The sequence below is a fragment of the Callionymus lyra genome, chromosome 16 (genome assembly GCF_982586985.1).
Source record: "Callionymus lyra chromosome 16, fCalLyr1.hap1.1, whole genome shotgun sequence".
Classification (NCBI taxonomy): domain Eukaryota; kingdom Metazoa; phylum Chordata; class Actinopteri; order Syngnathiformes; family Callionymidae; genus Callionymus; species Callionymus lyra.
The window spans coordinates 5,542,577-5,564,483 of record NC_141833.1 but is presented as its reverse complement, the minus strand read 5'-3'; the positions used below and the strand labels follow the sequence as shown (position 1 = coordinate 5,564,483).

Genomic DNA, 21,907 nt, shown 5'->3' with positions numbered 1-21,907 from the left:
GAAAATTGCTTAACATTGAATTCTCCCTAATAGAGTTGAACTCTTGGGTCTGGGTCAAGATGACCCCGAGACCGGAAAACAAATGTGTTAGAGGCATCCCTTGTGTGCCTCTGGGTCGTGTTGAACGACCTCCCTGGCTTGTATTCGGGCCAACAGGTCACCTCGACCCAGAGATAACACAAGGGTTAATTGAGGTCAACAATTTCTACGTTTGTGAGATCATTAGCCACTTTATTTTGATCAGAGATATAATGCTCGTTTCATCCTCCCTGGACTATAATCCCTCTTAAAGTCACGTACAAACAATTTTAACTTCTGCTGGAGCAAATCTACTTTTGTTTTTCTTGTGCAATTTTTTTTAAGTGCATCTGGAGACAACGCCGGAACCAAAAATGTTCCGATTTTCTGCTTCATTTTACATTCAGAAAGAAATGAAATCTGTCAGCCCAGGTGTGCAAGAAGCTCATTACAAAGAGTAATGGGAGCAGCGGAGGAAGATCTGATCAGATGTAGTCAGGAGCAGCAGAAGTCTTCCAGGAGGCGGTCCAAAAAACACAGTTAAGAACCAACATTGTTTCAAACAACCAAACCGTTCATTCCTGTTTATTCGTTGAGAAATTACATTTTTTTTTTTTTAAAGTTTGGATTTTTATTTTCTTCCCGGGGGGTCATCAGCACATCAGATCGTCCCATTTATATACATTTAAACACTATACACTTCTGGTTTCAGCGGTTCGTGCAAGGCTGCTGTGAACTCATCACATTCTAGTCTGTGCCAAAACACACAGTCAATGGACTCTCTTCAAAATCGCTGCTCGGGGGCCAAGGCACCTGGAGTTGATTCACCTACCTGTCATGCATTCTACAGTCCTTCAAAAAGGAAATTAGATTTTTTTTTTTTTTTCTCAAATACTTCTGTCTGGAAACGGTGGTTATGTTTTATTCTGAAAGGATAAGTAGGTCACGTGTATGTGTGGTTGGTAAATGCTTAAGCCTTTCCGTAGGAACATCAGCCGTCCTCTCCGAACTGAAGAAGAGCGAGTGAAGCATGAAGCGATATGGGCGGAGCTGGCGGATAAATACACGCATGTCCAGCCCTTTATCATAAACAGAACAGCCGAGAAGACGCAGCAGGGCTTATCTTTACAGATGAGTGTGCAAGGGATTGGGTACTTTTTTTTTTTTCTTCTCGTTGCAAAAACACAGATGGCGATGCAGCAGAAGCCACATCTTGACAGTCTCCTACAATGTCTTCTCATCCCAAGAAACGACGTGCAGAATGTGTACGAGTGTCAGTGTGCACGTGTCTAGCAGGGTGGGGGGTTCGGGGGTTCAGGGGTGGGACTTCACAGGGGCGCCGCTGTCAGAACAAGGTCCAGTGCAGGAAAAGTGCAGCGAAGAACAGTGCAAGGCTGGAAGGTCGCGGCCAGCTGGCAGATGGCGAGCCCGAGAACACCCGGACGAAGGGGGGTCTGCCCGGGTTCTCGTGCGGGCTGGCACCTCCGGGATGTCTCCCGATGGACTTCCCTTCGCTGGAGATGACAGTACGTGCTGGAAGAAGCAAAGACATGGAAGAGAGAAACTTTAAGCCCACATTGAAAAACATTCGATTCCCTTTGAAGTGTCGGGATTCATCAGGCGATGTCGCTGCAGGGGATGAAAAATGAACAACTCTATTGTTGTTGTTTTAAAGATGAGAGAAATTAACTTTTTAACGCCACAATTAGCAAAGATGGATATGATGGAAGAAGATAATTAAAGTTTGTTTTTCTGCTCTTGCAGTGATTAGAGAGATCATCAATGACGCAGGTTCAACAATTAAGCGAATAGACGACAGTCGGCATAACAACTACAACAAATTATACATGAAGAGAAAATAAAAAAGAAGCTTACGAAATTCAATCATACGTCAAAAATACTTTAGAATCTCTGCTACGTATTTTTATTTTTATTCTCTGCTTTGATCTACAAAGGAAAAATGGACATTCAAACCAAAATGTGAACAGACAAAACCATTAATATCATAAATAGCCTAGATTTTATTAATACATATGAGCCTCCTGTTTGGTAATCACTCATGCAACCAACTGTCAAAGGTTCTAAAAAGTAAATGCATTGTGCACAAAGTCGCAGTTCATCGATTGTCCACTTGAGGCTGGCAGCAAAAAATCCAACAGAAAAAAATATTTAAAAAAATGTGCAGTATCAAAACAGATATCCAGGTTAAAAAAGAGCTCAGGACTTAAAATCTAATTTCACGATTTTTTAAAAATATATTTATGTTTACTGAATTTGCAAAAAAGAGGCGCGGTAGATGGACTAACATGAAAGTGGGTATTTTCACCACAGCTTCAACTAAATAGAGCGTGGTTTCTTCCAATCAGAATTCCACCCACTCAAAGTTGCCTCTTGACCAAAGTCTGGCTCAACAGGACGACTGCATTTTCCAAGTTGGCCACGACTGCAAATTGGCTTCAAAACTGTGGATCAGTAACAGACAGTGACTACGATCATCTTTTATAAACTGGATTGTGATAACATCAGCTCGTCTTTTTTTTTAAACACATTAAGGAAATCTGGAATGCGCTGGAGTGGTTGGAGTTTCCCATAGTCAAAAGCAAAAATTGGTGAAATATTGACCCTATACAACCCTTAGTGAAACTAAATTGTTTGAAATGAAAAAAAGAAACAAACAATTCCAAAGGTCATTTATTAACAAAACTTAAAAAAAAAAAAATGTTTGGGAGTGGCAGTGTATCTAATCTGCTGTAACAAAACTATATAGCAATTCATGATATATAGTGATACCCAAAAATAATCCTGATGTGACTCTTTACCTTATAAAAAAAAATCCAATATCATCAAGGCTTTGTATCCAAAAGGTTATCTTGTTGCACACGCTTCTGTAGTACCAAAAAATTGAAACGCACTTTGTCTTTTAGTGCAAAGTATCAATACCCAAGCCTGATCAAAACTTGATTATTTGTGGATTTCTCTTAAAAAACTAAAAACTGACAATGGGCAGTGAACATCAGCGTGACCTGTAAGCAAGTGTTTTTGTTGCACTGGAAATTATTTGTTATTTATTTTAAGTAAACTGATTTTTAAGTTAAAAAATTAAACTTGAGACTTTTACTATGTGTAATGTCAAATTATCTTTGATAGATTTGATCTTATAAAATAGGTATCTAAAATAGCATTGTTCAGGAACCTGTATCAAAGTGAAGGAATCAGTATAAGTATCAGTCTTAACTGATGCGAGTGCACAAAAGCTCCTCCCCAGATGCAAAACTAATAGACTCAGGGACTCATTCATTCCTTGTGCTATTAGCTGTAGCTGAGTTAATCTTTGTATCCTTCTTCTTTGTTATTTTTCTTTGATCTATGTTCTTTATCTTTAGATTTAGATTGTGTCATCTTGCACTTTATTTTTATTGCACTTTGTTCTTTTTCTTGTTTTTATGAATATAAAATTTCACATTGTGGGTCTAAAAAAGGAATTCTAAATCTATCATCTGTGTTGCTGTGTGCTGGAAAAACAATGATCTATCCATCTATCTTTTGAATATTTTTGATCAATACCCTGCCCTAAGTATCAAGTGAGAAAAGGGTTTGTTGCTTATCCCAGCTACTCAGGAGATGAGCCAGGAGAGGCCTGTCAGTAGATAAAAACAACTAACTAGCGAAGACTGTGTGTTCGTTGCATGTGGAATAGTGTCCAGACAAGTATAAGGAGGACATAGAACATCCTATTAAAAATATTTTCAACCATTTAAAAAAAGAGATTCTTCCACATTTCCTCTATCCCATTTGTGGTAACCTGGGCTCTTGGAATGACCACAAGGAAACTTCCAGTCGTTAAACTCACTTTATCTCAGCCGCAAGCTCTTAGCTGTCTCTAACAGCGCATCAACAAAAAACGAAAAAAATCATCAAATAATGTTAATGAATAATGTTCACGTTATAGATGGATAGATAAAACTTTATTATAACACCATTTATCATCAGGAACTGGAACATTCCTGTCTTGCAAGTCGGAAAACTAGACGGTGACCTCCATGGACGTTTTTCCAGGGTTAACTCATTTGAATAAGAAATGCATAATTTGGAAAATATGTGGATGAAGAGGAAACAAAAAAGAAATGAGGTATCCCTTTCTTTCATTGTAATTCATTGGTATGGATGGAACGTTGGATACATTTATTTTACTTCTTTTAATATGTATATAAAATTACTCGATCAATATCTGTGTCAACTGAAGGATAAAATGTGTCTAAAACTGACCTAGTTTGGCCTCCATAACTTTCTAAACTGATCCACAGTCGGATTTATGGAATTCCCACTTCAACAGTTTAATTTGAACATACCGTAGATACCTTGAATCTCTTCAGATAAAAGTACAAAAGTCTTGATCACGTCTCATCTTTCAAGATAGAATCAAAAATGTTCAACTTTCTCCAGAATAAACTTCAGCTCTGCCGTCATTTCCTCTTCTCTAATAGAAATAACTTCTTCCTCAGTGGAAAACGGTATCAACCAGGTCGTTGCCCTGCCCTTCTCACAATCCCTGTCCAGCCCATCCCAAGAAAAGTCAAATACACGCTCGGTCTCTGCACAGTGGGAATCAAGGAGTGCTGATTTCCATGTAAAGTGGGAACATAAGCAAACAAAGAGTGTGCAGTCTTTAGAGCTGAGGAGTGGTGCAATGATTCCTTAAAAAATAAAAGAAAAAAATGTTTATCTGACTACTAACATGCAAACACAATAAATACCATAGACAGAAGATTCAAAGTAATTTGTTGATATTAACTGAGTGATTTCTAATCCAATTGTCTTGAAAATGAATGTCTCAGATTATGTTTAATTCTTTCCATATTACCTAATATTATCAACTAAAAATTAAGCATTAAATAGCCATGTTTATTGGTCCAGAATGGAAAAACCCGATTACACTCTGACAGGTTGAATTAATGGATTAGGGAACTGGAAAAAACAGCGTAATGAGCTTCACACATGGCTAACAATTCAACATTTTTATGGTGTAAAGAGGCAAAGAAGATGCCTAAAATAGTCTAATTTTGTCTGTTTGTATCAGCGATCTTGGTCTTTTTTTTGGGGTCAAAAACTGATATAGATGGGAAAGTTCTCTTCACTGATCTATCTGACATTGTTCCCCCTCATGAAAAGGATTTAAAACTAGCACTTGGAGATCACATACCTCCTCCTTAGGCTTATAACAAAAAAGTAAGTGGGGGAGCTGAATCCTACCAACTTCATTCGATACCCATACCCGAAATACTTCTATAGTACAGCGTATTGAAAGATCTTTTTTCTTTAAGGACCGTGTTTTGTATCCATGCTTGATTAAAAAGAAAAAAAATTGTGAAAAAGGCAGTGAAACTAAGATTGATTTGTCACTTGTTAGCAAGTGTACATTTGAACCGAAAATTAGTTATTATTATATTTTCCAAGAAACGGCTTAGAGTGGAAATTTACCTGAAAATGTTAAGATTGTATTATGCGTAGTGGAATTTTTTTTTGTGTTACATTGATATCATGAAATTGGTATCTAATTGTTCAGGAACCAGTATTAAAGGTGTCGGTATCAGTACCAGTATCCGAAATTTTATAACGATACCCAGCCGTACCTTAAACCAATAGAATGACCCACATTTTTTCATCAGAAAGAGATGTAGGTTGAAGTATTCAATTGTGTGTTATTTTTCATTATTCTTTTGTTTTGCTAATTCTTTAAAGTGTCTGGCATGTTAGCAGCGATGGTTGGAAGCCATACAAGTCATTGATTACTTACAATGCCTCTAATACATATGGAACATCAGAAACCACCTACACATTTAAATCTTATCATAATTTTGTAAATCAAGTATTTTGCAAAGAATCCAAGGATAAAGTTCAGTTCAATACCCATCAGATCAATACTTTTTCTACTGCTGCTTGCTTGTGTTGACGTTTGGGGATTAATGGGATAAAATTATTTCTTGAAAAGATTATCTTGCATCAAACCTGCCTTTAGGCGTGAAGAAGCTAGCGTTAAGCATGATTTTAGGATTGGAAGTTTGATATTCTAAGTTGAAGGATGTTGCTAAAATTGTCGGAAACAAACAGCCCATCCCTGTCAAGCGATTTTGATTTTTTACATTCGGCTTGTGCTCAGCGAAGCTCTGGATGAGCAGCGGTGCCAATAGCTTTTGTTGTCCCCGTTGACAATAGACAAAGACATCACTTATCCCAAATCAGATTGCAGTCATTGTTTCAAACTCATCAGGGCGGAGTCCAAGAGCAGAAGTGGAAAGAGCCAACAGTGGCCGCTTCACTGCATGCTAGCAAACTCGCTAATTAAGGGAAAACAGTTCTGGCCAGAACCGCCAATTACAACCGAGCATAAATCCCTCCAAGCTAGCGACTGTTGCCGTCTCAGTCACTGCAGCGTAGAAGATGTGATGGAGATGAACAAAAGGTGGTCAAATCAACTTGCAATTTCCGCGGAAAAACAACAGCCAAGCTTTTTTTTTTTTCCTCAGAGTTGTTGTGATCCCTTTCAGAGAGGAAAAAACAGGAAGTAAACGTTTTAGCATGCGTACTGAAACAGCAGGGCTCATTGTGTTGCTTGAAAACACAGCAAATGCGATTACTGCCAACACTGGCATATTCGGGAAGCTAACCCTGAGGAGATCATTTATCCACAGTTACATTTAACGTGTCTAACAACATGAACAGGCGTAACACATTTTTTTTTCATGTTTTGTCCAATTAGACGTTAAACGACGGCACATTGGGAAACAAACTCCAGGGTCTTGTTTAAGCCCCCAAGTCATGATTAGAAGAACAATCATCTAGGTGTGTTCGCCATGAATAATTCCATTTTTTTTTTAAAGGTAACTCAAGACTTTCTGTTCAATTAAAAGGAACAATATTTTGACTACACTGCAGATTGTTAATTTATGAGCTGCTGATTTTAGCCGTTTCCCCATTTGTCCCAATACCTCTTACCAAAAATGCCATTTTTATCATATGCCAGTGATTCAACGGATCTCTCAAGAACACTTAATTTGTAACAACCGAAAAATATACCTCACAATATTCATTCATTCGTTTTCTGCCGCTTTTACCCTCATGGGGGTCGTGGGCCTATCCCAGTTTCTTCGGGCGTGAGGCGAGGGGACACCCTGAACAGGACACCGGTCCGTCGCAGGGTACACAAGACATAGAACCATTCACACACATTCATACCTACGGACAATTTCCCCAAGTTCTTTATTAATCTCTATATGTTTTTGGACTGTGGGAGAAACCGGAGTGCCCGGAGTAAATCCATGCAACAAGGGGAGAACATACAAACTCCAAACAGAAGTTTTTTAGTCACAAGTTGCCCACCTGGAAGCGAACCGGCAACCTTCTTGTTGTGAGGCAATCGTGCCAAACACTGTGTCACCATGCACCCCTTGCTTGACGGTATAAAAATAATAAAAATGCAGGGATATCAGCCCTTTTTTTTCACAAAAAGGGCCATGTTGTATCAGGTAGAAAAGGACCAGGCGCTACCTGTTCAAATCTACAGCCATGATGTAAATGAAAGCAACCGCCGTCTCCACAGAGCCCCTAGTGTAGAAGCTCTTGCATTGTTTTCCCGGAATTTTTCCTGTCTGTATTGCATGTTAGCAGTATGGAGGTATTTGGAGGTTTTATAAGTATGTCTTTCTGGACGAAAGTGAAGATGGCGACAACTGGGAGCTAGTGGCTACATTAAAATAGATAAACATTTTTACCTAGAAATCCAATAAGTTATGGATTACTTCAAAAATACGCCTTAGTAAACATGAGGGTGAGTATTAATAAAAAAGACCCATGAAAGCCAAAAGCTGGCCACGGAACACAAGGTAATGTATTTGTTTCTTGAGGGTAATTTTTAAGTATTGAAAGTTACATTTACTTTATAAATACCAAGATATATGTAATTACTCAATTAATTCCATTTCTCACCCTTCTTAAGGATTAAGCAGAAAGTTTGGGCCCTCCGTTCGAACCTCAGTACTTCAGCAATGATGGAACTGAAAGTAACTGTTGCTCTTAACCTTCTCCCGTAAAACAATTGAGCGCAGTGGCCGATCACACAGGAAAAGTAAAATGGTAAAATGAGAAAAATGTGAACTTATATTTACATAACTGGTCACTGTCTGGAACACCCTATTGAAATGACAACTTAAAATTTCCCTTTAAACTTGGACGGCGATCCTTAAATTATTTTCATTGAACTCATGCATACTTTCATGGTCCAACATAAACCCCTTTCACTAAATTTTTCATGGATCTCAAGACTCCAATGCTCATGTTCATTTTGAAGTTAGAGTCTATATTATTGCCGATCTGTGTTAGTTTGTCCTAAGATCGCAGATACAAAAAGAAAATTCATATTTTATTTGTCTTCTGTGCTATTGTAGCCCCTTAAAATTCTATTGTGTGAAGCTCATTAGGCTGGTTTTTCCAGTTCCCGAGCATAAAGATTCAACCCTTCATAGATTAACCTTGTTTTCCAAATCTGGACCAGCCTTTCTACTGGAGAAGTCAAAGTCTGATTTGCTAATAATACGAGAACCTGAGGAGACGGCTGGGATGAGAATCAGCGACTCTAAATTGAGATACCAAGGTCCTCCGACTGTAAGAGCTAGAATATTTCTTTAAGGTTTCTGGAGACATCTCGAGCGCGCAAGAGATTGACGGATAGATTTGTGGTACACAGTCAGACAACTGTCTTCTATGTGAAGAAAGAGCTGAGCCAAACGGCTTTTGATTTTCTACATTCCTTCCTATCTAGATCAGGAACAAGACTAGCTAAGATGTTTACCAGCGAATGTGCTGATCCAGCGATAATAGAAATGTAATAAATAAATGATTTCACCAAGATATAGTGATATGAAAATGTCACTCGGCTTCCTGTCGCAACCCGAGCGTAATGTTAATGCGAAAACATTAGCATACAAGCTGTCTGCATCAACCCGCCCGCGTGTCACGCGTGCAGCCTTTCAACGCGCCAATGCAAACCAAGGAATAAATAACAATGATGAGAAAGTGCAAGAGAGACATGGATGATGGGAAAGGTTACAGGAGAGGAATAAAAAAAAAAACACATTAAACAAACACCATCATTCCTGTCAAGGCAGATGGAAACAATAACTCTGGGCGTCTCTCTGTTATGACACACAAACATGTGTCTCGTATCAAGACACTTCATCACTCGCGCTCTCTGCCAGCAACAGAAACAAAATCGGTGATTGGCAAAGATGAATAAAAAAAATGGCAGATCTTTCAACAGCCAAATTTTAGATTAGATTAACGGAGTCTGTTAAGATTGGACGCTTGTCGACACAAACACGGAGAGTTATTTAGCTACAAATGCTTCTTCTAACTTCAAAAATGACTCACGTTATTAGGAAAAAGGAAACTTGTTATTGCTTTAACAACTAGAAAACACTCAAACAGCCGCACACTTGTTTGTATTACTTGTTGTAATTTAGACCATTATTATCAATATAATTTGACCCTTTATTAATCATTAAAAAATAATTCACAGCTATGAATTCAATGGCACAGTGGCTGGCAGTAGTGTTCTCTAACTCGCTGGCACAACACACACCAGGAATGAAAGAAAGACTTGTAGCTATCGCTTGTTATTTTTCTAAAGACTAGGTAGTGTTATCAAGTTGAAAAGGGAAATCAATCATTTTCTTCCTTTTAAACTCTTATTTTTTTATGGGTTAAACTACAACCGTGGGTAAAAGAACAACAAGCTACTGTAAGTGCATACGGAGGGGGCTGTGTTGACCCGAGACCAAGGACACGAAAAGGAATTTGTTTCTCTTGGTCATCCTGGGAAAACCTAGTCAGGACCGGACCTTGGATGAGCTAAAGAAAATAAATTGATGTATAGAATAGTTAAAAAAACAAAACAAAGGAAAAAGTTTATCATATCATAATCACACCCACTCCGCTGTGATTGTTCAGGCATAAACGTTTGTCACTCTGCGTCATCAATCCGGAAGTCTCCACCTCAAAAGGACTCATTTTATAAACAAAGCGAGCGTGATTACTGGCTGTTGGAGGAGTATTGCGTCATAATGGACGGGGAAGAACTATATAAAGTTATAAGTTCAAAACATGGTCATGATGAGGGAGTTACTGCATCTTGGAGAGGAAAAAAACATTAGTTGCCCTTTAAATAAGTGTTGTCTTTAATTGTAGTTTTTTCTTGGAGATAGTCTCTTAGTGTCACAGATTTTGAGTTTATTCTAACACAGTATCAGCAGTCCATACAAGTTCATGAAGAAGAAACATATTTGTGATTTAGGCGAAGAAACAAACACTGTGACAATCATTTTCTTGCAACACAATATTCCTACGACTGTTCCGTTGTGTCGCTCTCACCCGGAATAACTTCCTCCTCCGAAAACACACACAAGTTATTCCCACAAGAAAAGAAGCAATTTGAAAAGCTTCTTCGCCCCTTTCTTGTGTGGAATTCTGTCATGTTCCCTGGATGCTACTGATGCTGTCGAAAATAATGCCTTAACTATGTCAACACACCAGGGTACACGTAAGCCTGCACACACACACACCCAGAGGAGTGGTGCCGCAACAACAGGAAAGACTTTATTAAGGAATAAATTCCGATGATTCATCCCATGATACCAGGCCACATTTGTATTATGTATCGAGTGTTTCTGCACATTTATCTTGGCGTGCACGTACACATGGACTCACAGTGTGAAGCTTCTGTATATAAGGAGGAGTTTTGCCAAATCTCTCCTGCTGCGACAACTATATGTTGTTCATTTAAGACACGGTTGAAGTTAAAGATACACAAACGTAAAAAAACATGGTGCACTAGTGTGTTGTAATAAACATGAAGTGTGTTATTTCACACGAGCTGAGCTAACATCAGAGGTGTTTGCACTGCCATCAAATCAATGTTTGAAGCTGAACCATGATGCAGAGAAGTATGAAAGACCACATATTCCTTTGAGCTAACTGCAGATTGTGTTTCCTTTTTGGGAACAACCAATGCGTTGCGATATGTTAGCTAGCAGCTACGGTAAGGTAGCCATAAATGACATGTATAAGATACATAACAACAACCAAGGACGACAAAAGAAACCCAGCAGAGATCTCAAACCCGAACAACTCTTGGCCCTTGGGGCCAAATCTGACCAGCAAAATTATTGTATGTGGCCTGCCAGGTGGTTGACTTGAAATTCAAAGTATAATTAATGTCCATGTGGATGATGTATGAAGATATATAATTTATAATAATAAAACGGATGATGAAGTTCAACAATTGAATGTGTTTCATGGAGAAACAAACACATTGAAAAGTAGATTTATTGAGCCTCGAACAATTAAAGTACAATTTTGCAATATACATTTTTTTCTGCCACCATCTTAATGCTGGGGATTTTTGTTCATCGCCAGAGAGTTAAGGAACAAGTTCATCACATCAAATGTTATCATTTATTTAGCTTTGCTTATATAGTAGATAGTTTAAAGAAAATTAGACTAAAATTGCCCGAATTCACAGTGAAAGCACACAAAAATCCAAAACACATTAAAAAAACAAAACATAAAATCAGATTTTTCAAAGACGTTCAGTAAATGCTCAAAGATGACGGCCCAGTCTCCACAAGGATTGACCTCCTGTGGCCCCCCTGCCAGTGGAGTTTGAGACCCTTGACTTAGAGGTTTTGGCCGCTTAACAAAAGGACCACAATTGATCATATTAGTGTGATAAAACTTGATGACAATATATGTTCCACAAACAAGTAAGCTCTTTACTTTAATGCATGAAAATAAACATGGTTTCTCTACTTTTTTGGAAGGTTGTGACAAAAATAACCTTTTTTTGATCAAATCTACCAGACGACCTACGGTTTAAAAAATGAGTGCCAACCTCGAGATCACAGTAGTTTGTTACATCATTCTTTATCAGGTGTTTATCAAAACTTGAAATAAAACCAAAACTAAAAACACACCAAATCAGAGAAAAGTCCTTAATACACACTTAAACCAGACAGAATTTTAAAAAACAAACACTGAAAAACAATTTATGAATCAAATGTGAAAGAAAAACATGCAAAAAAAACCAAACATCCCTAAAAAAAACCCTCCAGAGACAAAGCATCAACAAGATTGTTCTCCATGGTAACCCGCCTGGCCAGTTGAGTTTGACACCACTGAGCTAAAGCAAATGTGTTAAACTTATTTTCTGTTGTGTTCACAAAAACAGACCCACAGTTAAAAGACAAAATAAGGTGAAAATCTATTCAAGTTTCTGCTCTGACCATGTTTTAACAGCAATACAAATTTTGTATTGAACACGCATATAGCCTCATTTGTTGCAGTGCATTCTGGGACTTGTTGCTCGAGTGGTTTGAAAATAAGCTTAAGGATAGTTTTATTAGGTAACCCATGCTCAGAACCAAATGCATGTTATTATAATGGCTTACCACAATTACAGTCTTCAAGTTTTTCCCCTTTAAGACAGAGATTTGTTTTTATTTAATAATCCATAAAAACTTCAGAAAAGATCATGCAGATGGAAGGAGAATCGATCGAACCTCTCATTTGTCTTCTCATGTTGAGTTGAAGTTGGCAGTGATTGAAAAATGATGTATTTTCACACAAACCACAGCAACCAGACGGACATTTTTACGAAAAGTAATTCAGTCATAAAAAAGGGACACTGATATCGCAGTCCTATGGAGAAGGTTATTCACTGTCGGGCCCCTGACTTGAACAGTCTCCTGGCAGCAATAAAACGTTTGTATTGCTCAATAAAAGCATCTAAATCTGAAGGTTGTTAATTCAGATTAACTGCATCGTACCTGAGAGCGATGACTCCATCTCAAAACAGGGTACACATGACATTGCTTCGCCTAAACCGAGGCTCACCCGGGCAATGACACCGACAAGTGTATTTTACTCCAGGGTGAAGCCACAATGAGTCGGACACAGGGACATCACTCTGCCAGGGCTCTGACCTTTGGGGGCCTGTGGAAGACTGATGCCGCTCTTCCCGGTAATGGATCACCGCTGTCCTCGGACTCATTTGTAGTCGCCTTGTGGAATCTTAAAAGTCTCTGACATTTACTTCCTCTTGCACATACAGTAAATGCTTCTGCATCTCTTTTAGGGGTGCGAGGTTAGATGTCGACGGAAAACATTCACACGGTTCCTCCCTGGTCATCCATCAACGTTATTACTCTTACACCTCAATTTTTCTTTTAATTACTTCTCGGCATTTTCCTCTCACTTATTTTGAACATACTCGCCCGATTCGTGCCTCTGGGAACCATCCGTCTGGTTCTCAGGCAACCTGACAAGGAATCCAGGAGTCGTAGCAGGTGACTCAAGAGGTGAGGGCACAGGGCACTAGCGGGGTTCATATATGTTTGGTTCCCTTGGTAATGGGCATAGACACAAGACGACAAGGGAGTAGAACAATAGTATGGAAACTGCTTAGTGATTTTTTTTTTTTTCTTTGCTCGTCGTGGCAGATTTAAGATGTAGCCGTTTCTGCACGGAAATAAAAGAGACAAGAGGACGGGGGGTGCTAACGCAGTGAACTTTACAGATGACACATTTGGACTGGGGCCGGTGTAGAGGGATGGAAGCGTTAAAGCTCAAGAGACACGTTGCCTCACAAAGTTACTGAACCACAGCACTGTTTCTGAATTATAAAAATGTAGCAGACAATGTCGACCTTTTAATGTTGTACGGTATATTTTTTAATTATGTAAGAATCGCACACGGCATGCAGCTGTGGTTCTGAGCTTTCTGAGAGGGAGTAAGACACAGATCAAGATCAAATGCATCATCTTTAAATTTTGTGAAACTTTTTTAGTTTTTCCAAGCCTAAATTTCACTCAAAACAATGCTGTGACAGTCAGGCTGCTCAGTAGTACCAACAAGCGAAATAAAATAATCTCTAATGTCAACATTTTATTTTTTTAAACCCAATTTCACAGTAAAGTAAGAACCAACTGATGTAATAAATACATTTTAGCAATTCAAAAGCCATATAATAACTTGTTAGATACTATAAATTACAATAATCAAATGGTTATTTACTACCATCTCTAAGCTATAGTTTGGGAAGCATCAACCTATAGAAACAAACTTCTCTGTGTCAGGTTCATCTAAGCAGCTTTTATAGACTTCAATAACTAATAAGAAGTGATGGCTCATAACTCACTTACACTCATTTCTACTTCATACTGCGGTGTTGCCCCTGCTGAGATGCTGGTCCCCCATCACCCCCATCACCTCTTCTACATTCACTTCCTCATACACTTTGACAGAAGGTTAATGCGCCCCATTCCCCCTTAATTATCAATGATTTAAGTTTTTTTTTTCCTTAGTCGATGTTTTATCTTTCTTGCACGGTTTTCCCAGCATCCTGGGTGATGTTCAGACGTTCTGTCCGTCTTGCACAAACCAAAATATCTGGGGTGTAACTACAGCTCAGATGGCGAGCAGATTGACAAACTTCTGATCTTGCCCAATTGTGTTCATTAATACTGTTTCATCTCAGTTTATAAATCATTTCATTAGAAAAGTTATAGTCTGAATTTAGTGGACTATGAAAATAATGACACTGTTTCATGAAGCTTCATCAGACCATCACTACCTATCACTATCTGTTGGGGTTGAAATCATCAGCAGTTGCTTTTGGAAACGTCGTTGAGGAAACCTGGCGATGGTCTGAAGGAACTTTAGGAATTCATTCCTGAATCTACTACGGGTTGTTCTATCTGAGGAAACAACATCAGTTTGTATTGATCGTACAATGCACAACAACCAAAACCATTTAAGACAAATCCAGTTTGGCCACCACATCTTGGACTTCATAGTTAACCCCAAATTCACTTTAAAATTCCTACTACCTTCATACTGCTCGTCTGTAACGTCCATCTTGTATTGAAGCCTCGACATGAAGGAGCTCTCGGTGTCAACTGTCTACACAAGGAACCCGCAATTTATTTCCCCGGAGTGTTTCCTATCTATGTAGCATGTTAACTTTTTAGCTTATGACAGAAATGATCTTAAAAAACAGACTTACTTAATTTCTTTCTGAAAGATTCCTCAGGTCGATGCTTCAATACAAGAGGGATGTTACAGACGAGCACTACGCAGGTATTTGGATGTTTTTAAGTGTCTTTTTGGACAAAAATGAAGATGAAGAAAAGGCAGTCGTTAAATTAATTGGTCATTAATTTTTGTCTATAACTCTAAAAAGGAACGGATTACTCCAATTTGAATTTTGGGTGAACTATCACTTTAATCCAGTGCCGATAAACAATTGATGGTTGCATGGTCATTTCACCCAAGCAAAGAAGCGTAGACCCATTAATACAATTGAGCCATGGAATCCAACCACAAACCGACAATGGAACACAAGGTATGCATGTCATTAGGCTTATTTTATCGTTATTGATATGACATTTACTTTATTAGTACCAAGTAGTGATGGGTTGATGACGCCATCATTTTAAAAATGTGATGTTTCATTAGAACAGTTGTTCAAAACAAAGGAAATTGTGCAGAGACCGCCATCTAGTGGACTCTGAAAATAATGACACTGCTTCATGAAGCTCCATCAGATCACTAGTTGGAGCCGAATCATGGTCATGTCATCATTTTTGAGGGGCCATTAGATATCACTGTCAGTTTAAAAATGATGCAAGGTTTTATTGAGTTTATAGAACAGAGACAAATATTATAATGCAGAGTGCCATCTAGCAGCCTGAGTCATGATTCAGCTCCAAAAACTGATGCTGCTTCATGATGCCTCATCGACCCATCACTAGTACCAAGATATATGTGATCTCTCAATTGAATTACATTTATTTCCGAAAAAAAATTAGTGATGGCCGATAAAGCTTCATGAAACAGTGTCAAGTTGTTCAGAGTCCACTAGATGGCGGTCTCTGCACTATTTTCCTTTGTTTTGAACAACCATTCCAATGAAACATCACATCATTTTTAAACTGATGGCTCCACCTACTGACCTCTAAACAACATGACACTGCTTCATGAAGCTTCATTAGACCATCACTGGAAGAAAGGCTTGGGCCAATTGGGGAATTTACGGATCCATACATTAAATATCACACCGGGTAATTGTAAATAACCCTGGTAATAACCGGAGCAATATGGATGTGTTCAGGTAGATTCAGGTGAGATCCCTTCTAAAGTAAACTATATTTCACATGTCCTCAAGTGACTTGCTCATAAACTCAAGTAATTACCTCACTTTCTTGTTCTTTTATTTCCCATCCCAAAGAGAACGGCAGCACCTCTAATGTGTTGAAGTAGCAGAACATAAACCAGAGTCTAATATCTTCAGTTAAGAGTCAAAGTTTCATCCCTCATGTGCAACCTTCTGTTTTATTCTGTGCACACCACCAAAATGCTCCATCTGACCAAACTCATCAAGTCTTTGGTCTTGTCAGACACTGGTACTTTGCACATCAAAGTCTCTTGATAAATCATGAGGGTTAGGGCGGAAAGTTGTGCTGGGATGATATAAATGTTGCATTTTTTTTTTTTTTTTTGAAGAGTCTTTGATGTAAAGTCCTGCTGGTATAACTGACTGCAGCTCCAGCACGGAATCAAAACCAAGCACCAAGTTTGAGGCCTCGCTTCAGCTTATGTGACAATGATGACGCTCGCAAACGTCTTAAAAGTTGTTTCGAAACCTTTTTTTCTATTCTTGGAAAAGCAGTAGCAACAGTATTCACATTCACATGTCACGATTCGTTGTAAAGGTAACTTTACAACGAATCGTACAAACAAAGAAATGTCATTTTGTTCTGACCAGCTCAGAGAGCTTGCCTTCAAGACTTGGTGGAACTATTCAATACGCTCTGCATGATACGCTTGAACTAAAAATGATATTTGTGTGATGACGATAAAAGGTATGAATAAATCAAGGTTCATAAATTGATATTTTCTCTTCCTAGAAGGTCAACCAACATGTTGATTTAAGTGTCTCTTAAATAGATCTTTGACCTCTATTGTACTCATCAGTATGTATTTTAATTAAAATATTTACATTAGAAAATATACTTAAGCCCTGCCCACTGAAAAGGCTTCGTTTTTTCTGGAGATGAAATCTTGTTTACCATAACCACACCCACTCTGCTGGGATTGGCCAGGCATTAAGGTTCAGCACTGCGCATTATCAGTCCTGAAAGTCTCCACCCCCAAGGGACTCATTGTATAAACAAAGCGGGGCATGATTACAGCTGGTTGGAGGAGGAGTGAAGCTATTACGTCATAATGGACTGCTCTCGTAACCTCTCGTTCGCTGAGATTTTAGACAAGTGAGAAATAGTAATAAGTAATAGTGATCAAGTTCAAAACATCATCATGATGAGGGACCTACGCCATCTTGGAGAAGAAGACTTCAACATCTGAAACATGAGTAAGCGATGTTTAGAAGAAACTTCAGGAATCTGATGCAGGGTTGACTACCTCGACCATACTTTGGGTCTTCACATTAGTTCCCCTTTAAAACATATTTATTTTACATATATATATTTTTAAGACACTTTTTAACCAAACAAACTGTTGTTCTTTACTTACAAAAATATTATAATATATATAAAATATTATATTATACATTGTCAATTTTGTTTGTTTTTGTTTCTTTTTTTTAACCATTTTGTTGAATAATATTTTTCATATTATTTTTCCTATCATTAATGTTTTCATTATGGGAAGAGTTTTGCATTTTTATTTGCGATGTTATTTGTTAGTTTTTTTTGCGAGAGTTTTTGATCTGTGCTATTTTTATGCATTTTTTTTTAATATTGTTTTTGTCTATTTTTTTGACATTGTTTCTTTTTGTTTTTATTGTCTTTAGTTTGGGTTTTTAATTTAGATGCTTTTTTTGTTCTACTTGTCTGTACTTTTTTATTTTTGGTGTATTTTTTCATCTTCTTGTTTTTAATTTTATTGCGTTAATATTAGTGTAATATCTTTTATTTTGTTGTTATTATATGTGGAGTTTTTTAGGTCATAAGAGGTTTTTCCAAGTTCTTATTTATGTTTATGTCCATGTGATTAGTTATATTATCATTAAAAAATATATTATTTATTTAAAACCCTCACAGTGACGTCTAGCGAGGTAGATGACAGTGGACACACTAAATAGGTCACCAGTCTATCAAACTGCACACAACGACAAAGTCCCACTTGCAAGTATAATTCAGCATCATTTAACCTCCTTTTGAACGTGGGAGGAAACTGGAGTGAGCAGGTACTTCGGTTCTCTGCAACAGTGGCCTCAAGAAGGTCTCAAACCTGCCAACTCCTTAAAGAGTGACTCACTGTCCTCACAACAAATTATTTAAAATGCTTTCAATCTAGAATTTCTAAACATGCCAAGATTCACATTTTTCACTCCCTTTTCATCATTTTTACATGACATACAATCACTGTGAGTCTGAAGGACAAGGTCCCGCTGAAGAGATACTCTCCCTGCAAAACATGGTCCGAGGCTGCAGCTTCCCTCCCGAACTAGTTGGTTATTTCCACCTGCATACCAAGCTGATCTGAGACTAAGAGGATCAGACACATCTTTGGTTATAGTTTCTGCTGAATTTTTCAATATCAATGGAATGTCTGGCTTTATTTTTTTAGGGCCCTGTTTCAAGAGGTCTGAACGTTTTTGTGGACAACAAGGATCTGGGGGAAGGGAGGGAGGGGTAGGCAGGTATTTACATCCCCCCCTCCCATCCACTCAAAAAAACAAGAATTAAAGGCAACACTTGGCACACATTTCAAATGTTGAAGTCTTCCTCTCGAAGATGCAGTAAGTCTCTTACAATGATGATGTTTTGAAGCTAAAACTTGAAGTTCTCCCCCGTCTGAAATCTCAGCGAACTAGGGGTTACAAGAGATCGGACTATATTATGGCGTAATAATGGTCTTCACTCCATCTCCAGCCAGCTGTAAAAACACCTTGCTTTGTTTATACAACAAGTCCCTTTGAAATGGAGTCCTTATGGATTGATGACATTGCCTAATAAACCTCCATGCTTGACCAATCACAGCAGAGTGGGCGTGGTTACGTTAAATATTTTAGCTTGAGAATAACCAAGTAGTACAAACTGACTAAAGACAACTCAGATATTTTTTTCCAGCAGATCTAAAATGGCAACACTTAGCAAATATGTCTAAACGTAATAGTTTCTCCTCACAAGAACCACTGCAGCCATGTATGCACAATTACTGTGACAATAAAATGTGTTGCTTTTCCCAGATCATTGAACTCTGAGTAACTACCAGAACTTGCATATTTATCACAATCAGAAAAAGCTTTTACATTTAGTAACGATTTTTGTTGTGGTAAAGTGGAAAAAGCGACAGGAAAAGTATTTTGTGGATTTTTTTTTTTTTTAATCGTAAAATAATTTGTATTTTATCAATCATTTTTGGGAGTGATGTTTGGCTTCTTTTTTTTTTTTTTAAATACAAGAAAATAGACATTTTAATGAATATTTTTCAATATGAAAGAGAATACAAACAACATTTAATTCAATATGGAATATAAATATAATGAATCAAATGTACTTTTATGAGAGTATAAGATGATATCAAGGGAAAAATCTGTGAAAATAAAAACTATCTAATACTTCATGGAGAAGAAAATTATAACAATTTGCTCTGAAAAAATAACCTAGCTGCAGAAACCATGGACGAAAAGTTTATAATGTCATCCTATCATTTCATCTCGACTCCAGCCATGCGAGTCAAAGTTCAGCATGTGGCCTCGGAGCAAGACAATAACAAGCTGCGGTTCGACGCCGGCATCCAGACTGCCCTCACGTTGAAATTGACGCCAGGTTTACAAGTCTAGACACTTCTTTTTTACTATTACTTTTATGAACTGGACATGTTAAAGAGTTTTCTAATAACACTAAGAGTGATAGTTTCCTACGTGGGTCACTTTTCAAAGACTTTTATGTTGCAGCTCCATTAGTGGCCGGTCTCTAACCTCCCTGGTTTCACTGCTAGTAAACTCTGCACACTGTCTCATTTCCACTAATAGTTTCGCCACTTCCTCTGGATAGAGCATGTTGTCACACTCAATTCGTCTTTGTTTTCCCCGCTTTTCGTCACCTAAAGCTGCGCTGCAGAGAATTGGCCATAAAGAATTGAGTAAAAGTGCTCAGGAAGGAAATGATGAGGCTGGATAATGAGAACCAGTCACCTCCGATGACCACGCTCCCATTGAGCCCTTCAAGCTCAATTCCGCACTCACTGGTGTTAAAAAACCGCAAGAGAGAATATGTTCGGCTGCTAAGGCTGGCAGGAGGAGGAGGAGGGGGAGGAGGAGGAGGAGGAGGAGGAGGAGGAGGAGGAGGAGGAGGAGGAGGAGGAGGAGGAGGAGGAGCAAGATTCAGGGAGACGGCTGCAGGATAAAAAATGTTGCTGTTTTTTTCCTTCTCAGCTCCAAAACAGCTCGAGACAATTCCTTTAGTGTCTGTTCAGACTGTTCAGGTAGAGCCAAGATGCCAATGTCTGGGGTTTTGATACTTTCAGGAATTCAGGGGCAACATATAAAAAACGGATTCATTGGAAATGAGATCATAGAACTGCTGGAATTAGCGTTAGCTACTTAGCTTATAACGCCATTCTTTTTTAATCTAGTCGCAGTTATGTTTAAATTTAAATTAAACCAGATTTTTTTTTATTTTATTGTCATCGCAGGTTTGATCAGTATTACTGAGCATCAAATACTGTTCAATCTGAAAGCTGAACAATATAACCTCCACAGCAGTAATAATATTTATTAGTAAGTATGTAGTAAGTAATTTATATTTGTAATGTTTCTCACAGACCTGGGTCACAAAGCGCTTACACAACAAGACAATAAACTGTTAAAAATACATAAAAACTTTAAAAGACCAAAACAACACAATAGTGCTGGTCTTCATGAAGCAGTGTCATTATTTTCAGAGTCCACTAGACGGTGGTCTCTGCACTATTTTCCTTTGTTTTGAACAACTGCTCTAATGAAACTTCACATAATTTCTAAACTAATGGCGCCACCTACTGACCTCTAAACAACATGACACTGTTTCATGAAGCTTCATCAGACCACCACTATTCATAAGTAATGTTTGATTTTAAGATCTGGACAAAGAACACTGAAAAAAAGTTATCAAGACTTTATTAACCCTTGTGTTACCTTAGGTAAAAGCTGACCCAAAGACCCGAAAACAAATGTCATTGTTTTATCCTTTGTGTGGTCTCTGGGTCAAGGTGAAAACACAAGAGTTAACCTTTATTCCCAAACAACAAAATCAATCAGAGGACTTGCAGTCAATAAATTAAATTGTACAGTGGAAAAAAAAGCTCCCTAAGAACATTTGATAACTAGAAAATAGAGAGGGAAAATGGGTAAAACCATTGCTATAATATGTTGATTTTGTGAGTTCCAGTTCCTGAACCCAACGCTGTGATTGGAATTCTGATCTCGGACAAAAAGGTCTCTCACCACCTCTTCAATATTACATCTACAAAAATTGGATTAGATCGACAAAAATTAAGAAACTGCATTAATCTTGAAACTAATAAATCAAATTTATCCAACTATCTGTCTGTACCAGTGAAATACTTTTTTTTATTTATCTCAATGTACATACAGTACAGGCCAAAAGTTTGGACATACCCTTTCTTTCAATTCATTGATGACTATTTAGATTGTAGATTATCACCGAGGACATCAGAACTATAAATGAATAGATGTGGAATTATGTACTCGACAAAGAAATAACTGAAAACATAATAGTTGAGTTTCTTAGAAACCACCTTTTTCCTAATA

General features: G+C 38.0%; 1 protein-coding gene across 2 annotated transcripts in view; it reads right to left on the bottom strand.

Moving 5' to 3' along the window:
• Nucleotides 1-571: 571 nt before the first annotated feature.
• LOC148063355 (glypican-5-like) overlaps nt 572-21,907 on the bottom strand; it is a 137,795-nt gene continuing 116,459 nt past the window's right edge. For both annotated transcript variants that reach the window (XM_087811866.1, XM_087811865.1), the window contains one exon: nt 572-1,551. In XM_087811866.1, the coding sequence (XP_087667992.1) occupies nt 1,364-1,551 (188 nt within the window). In that variant the 3' untranslated portion in view covers nt 572-1,363. The remainder of the gene's footprint in view (nt 1,552-21,907) is intronic.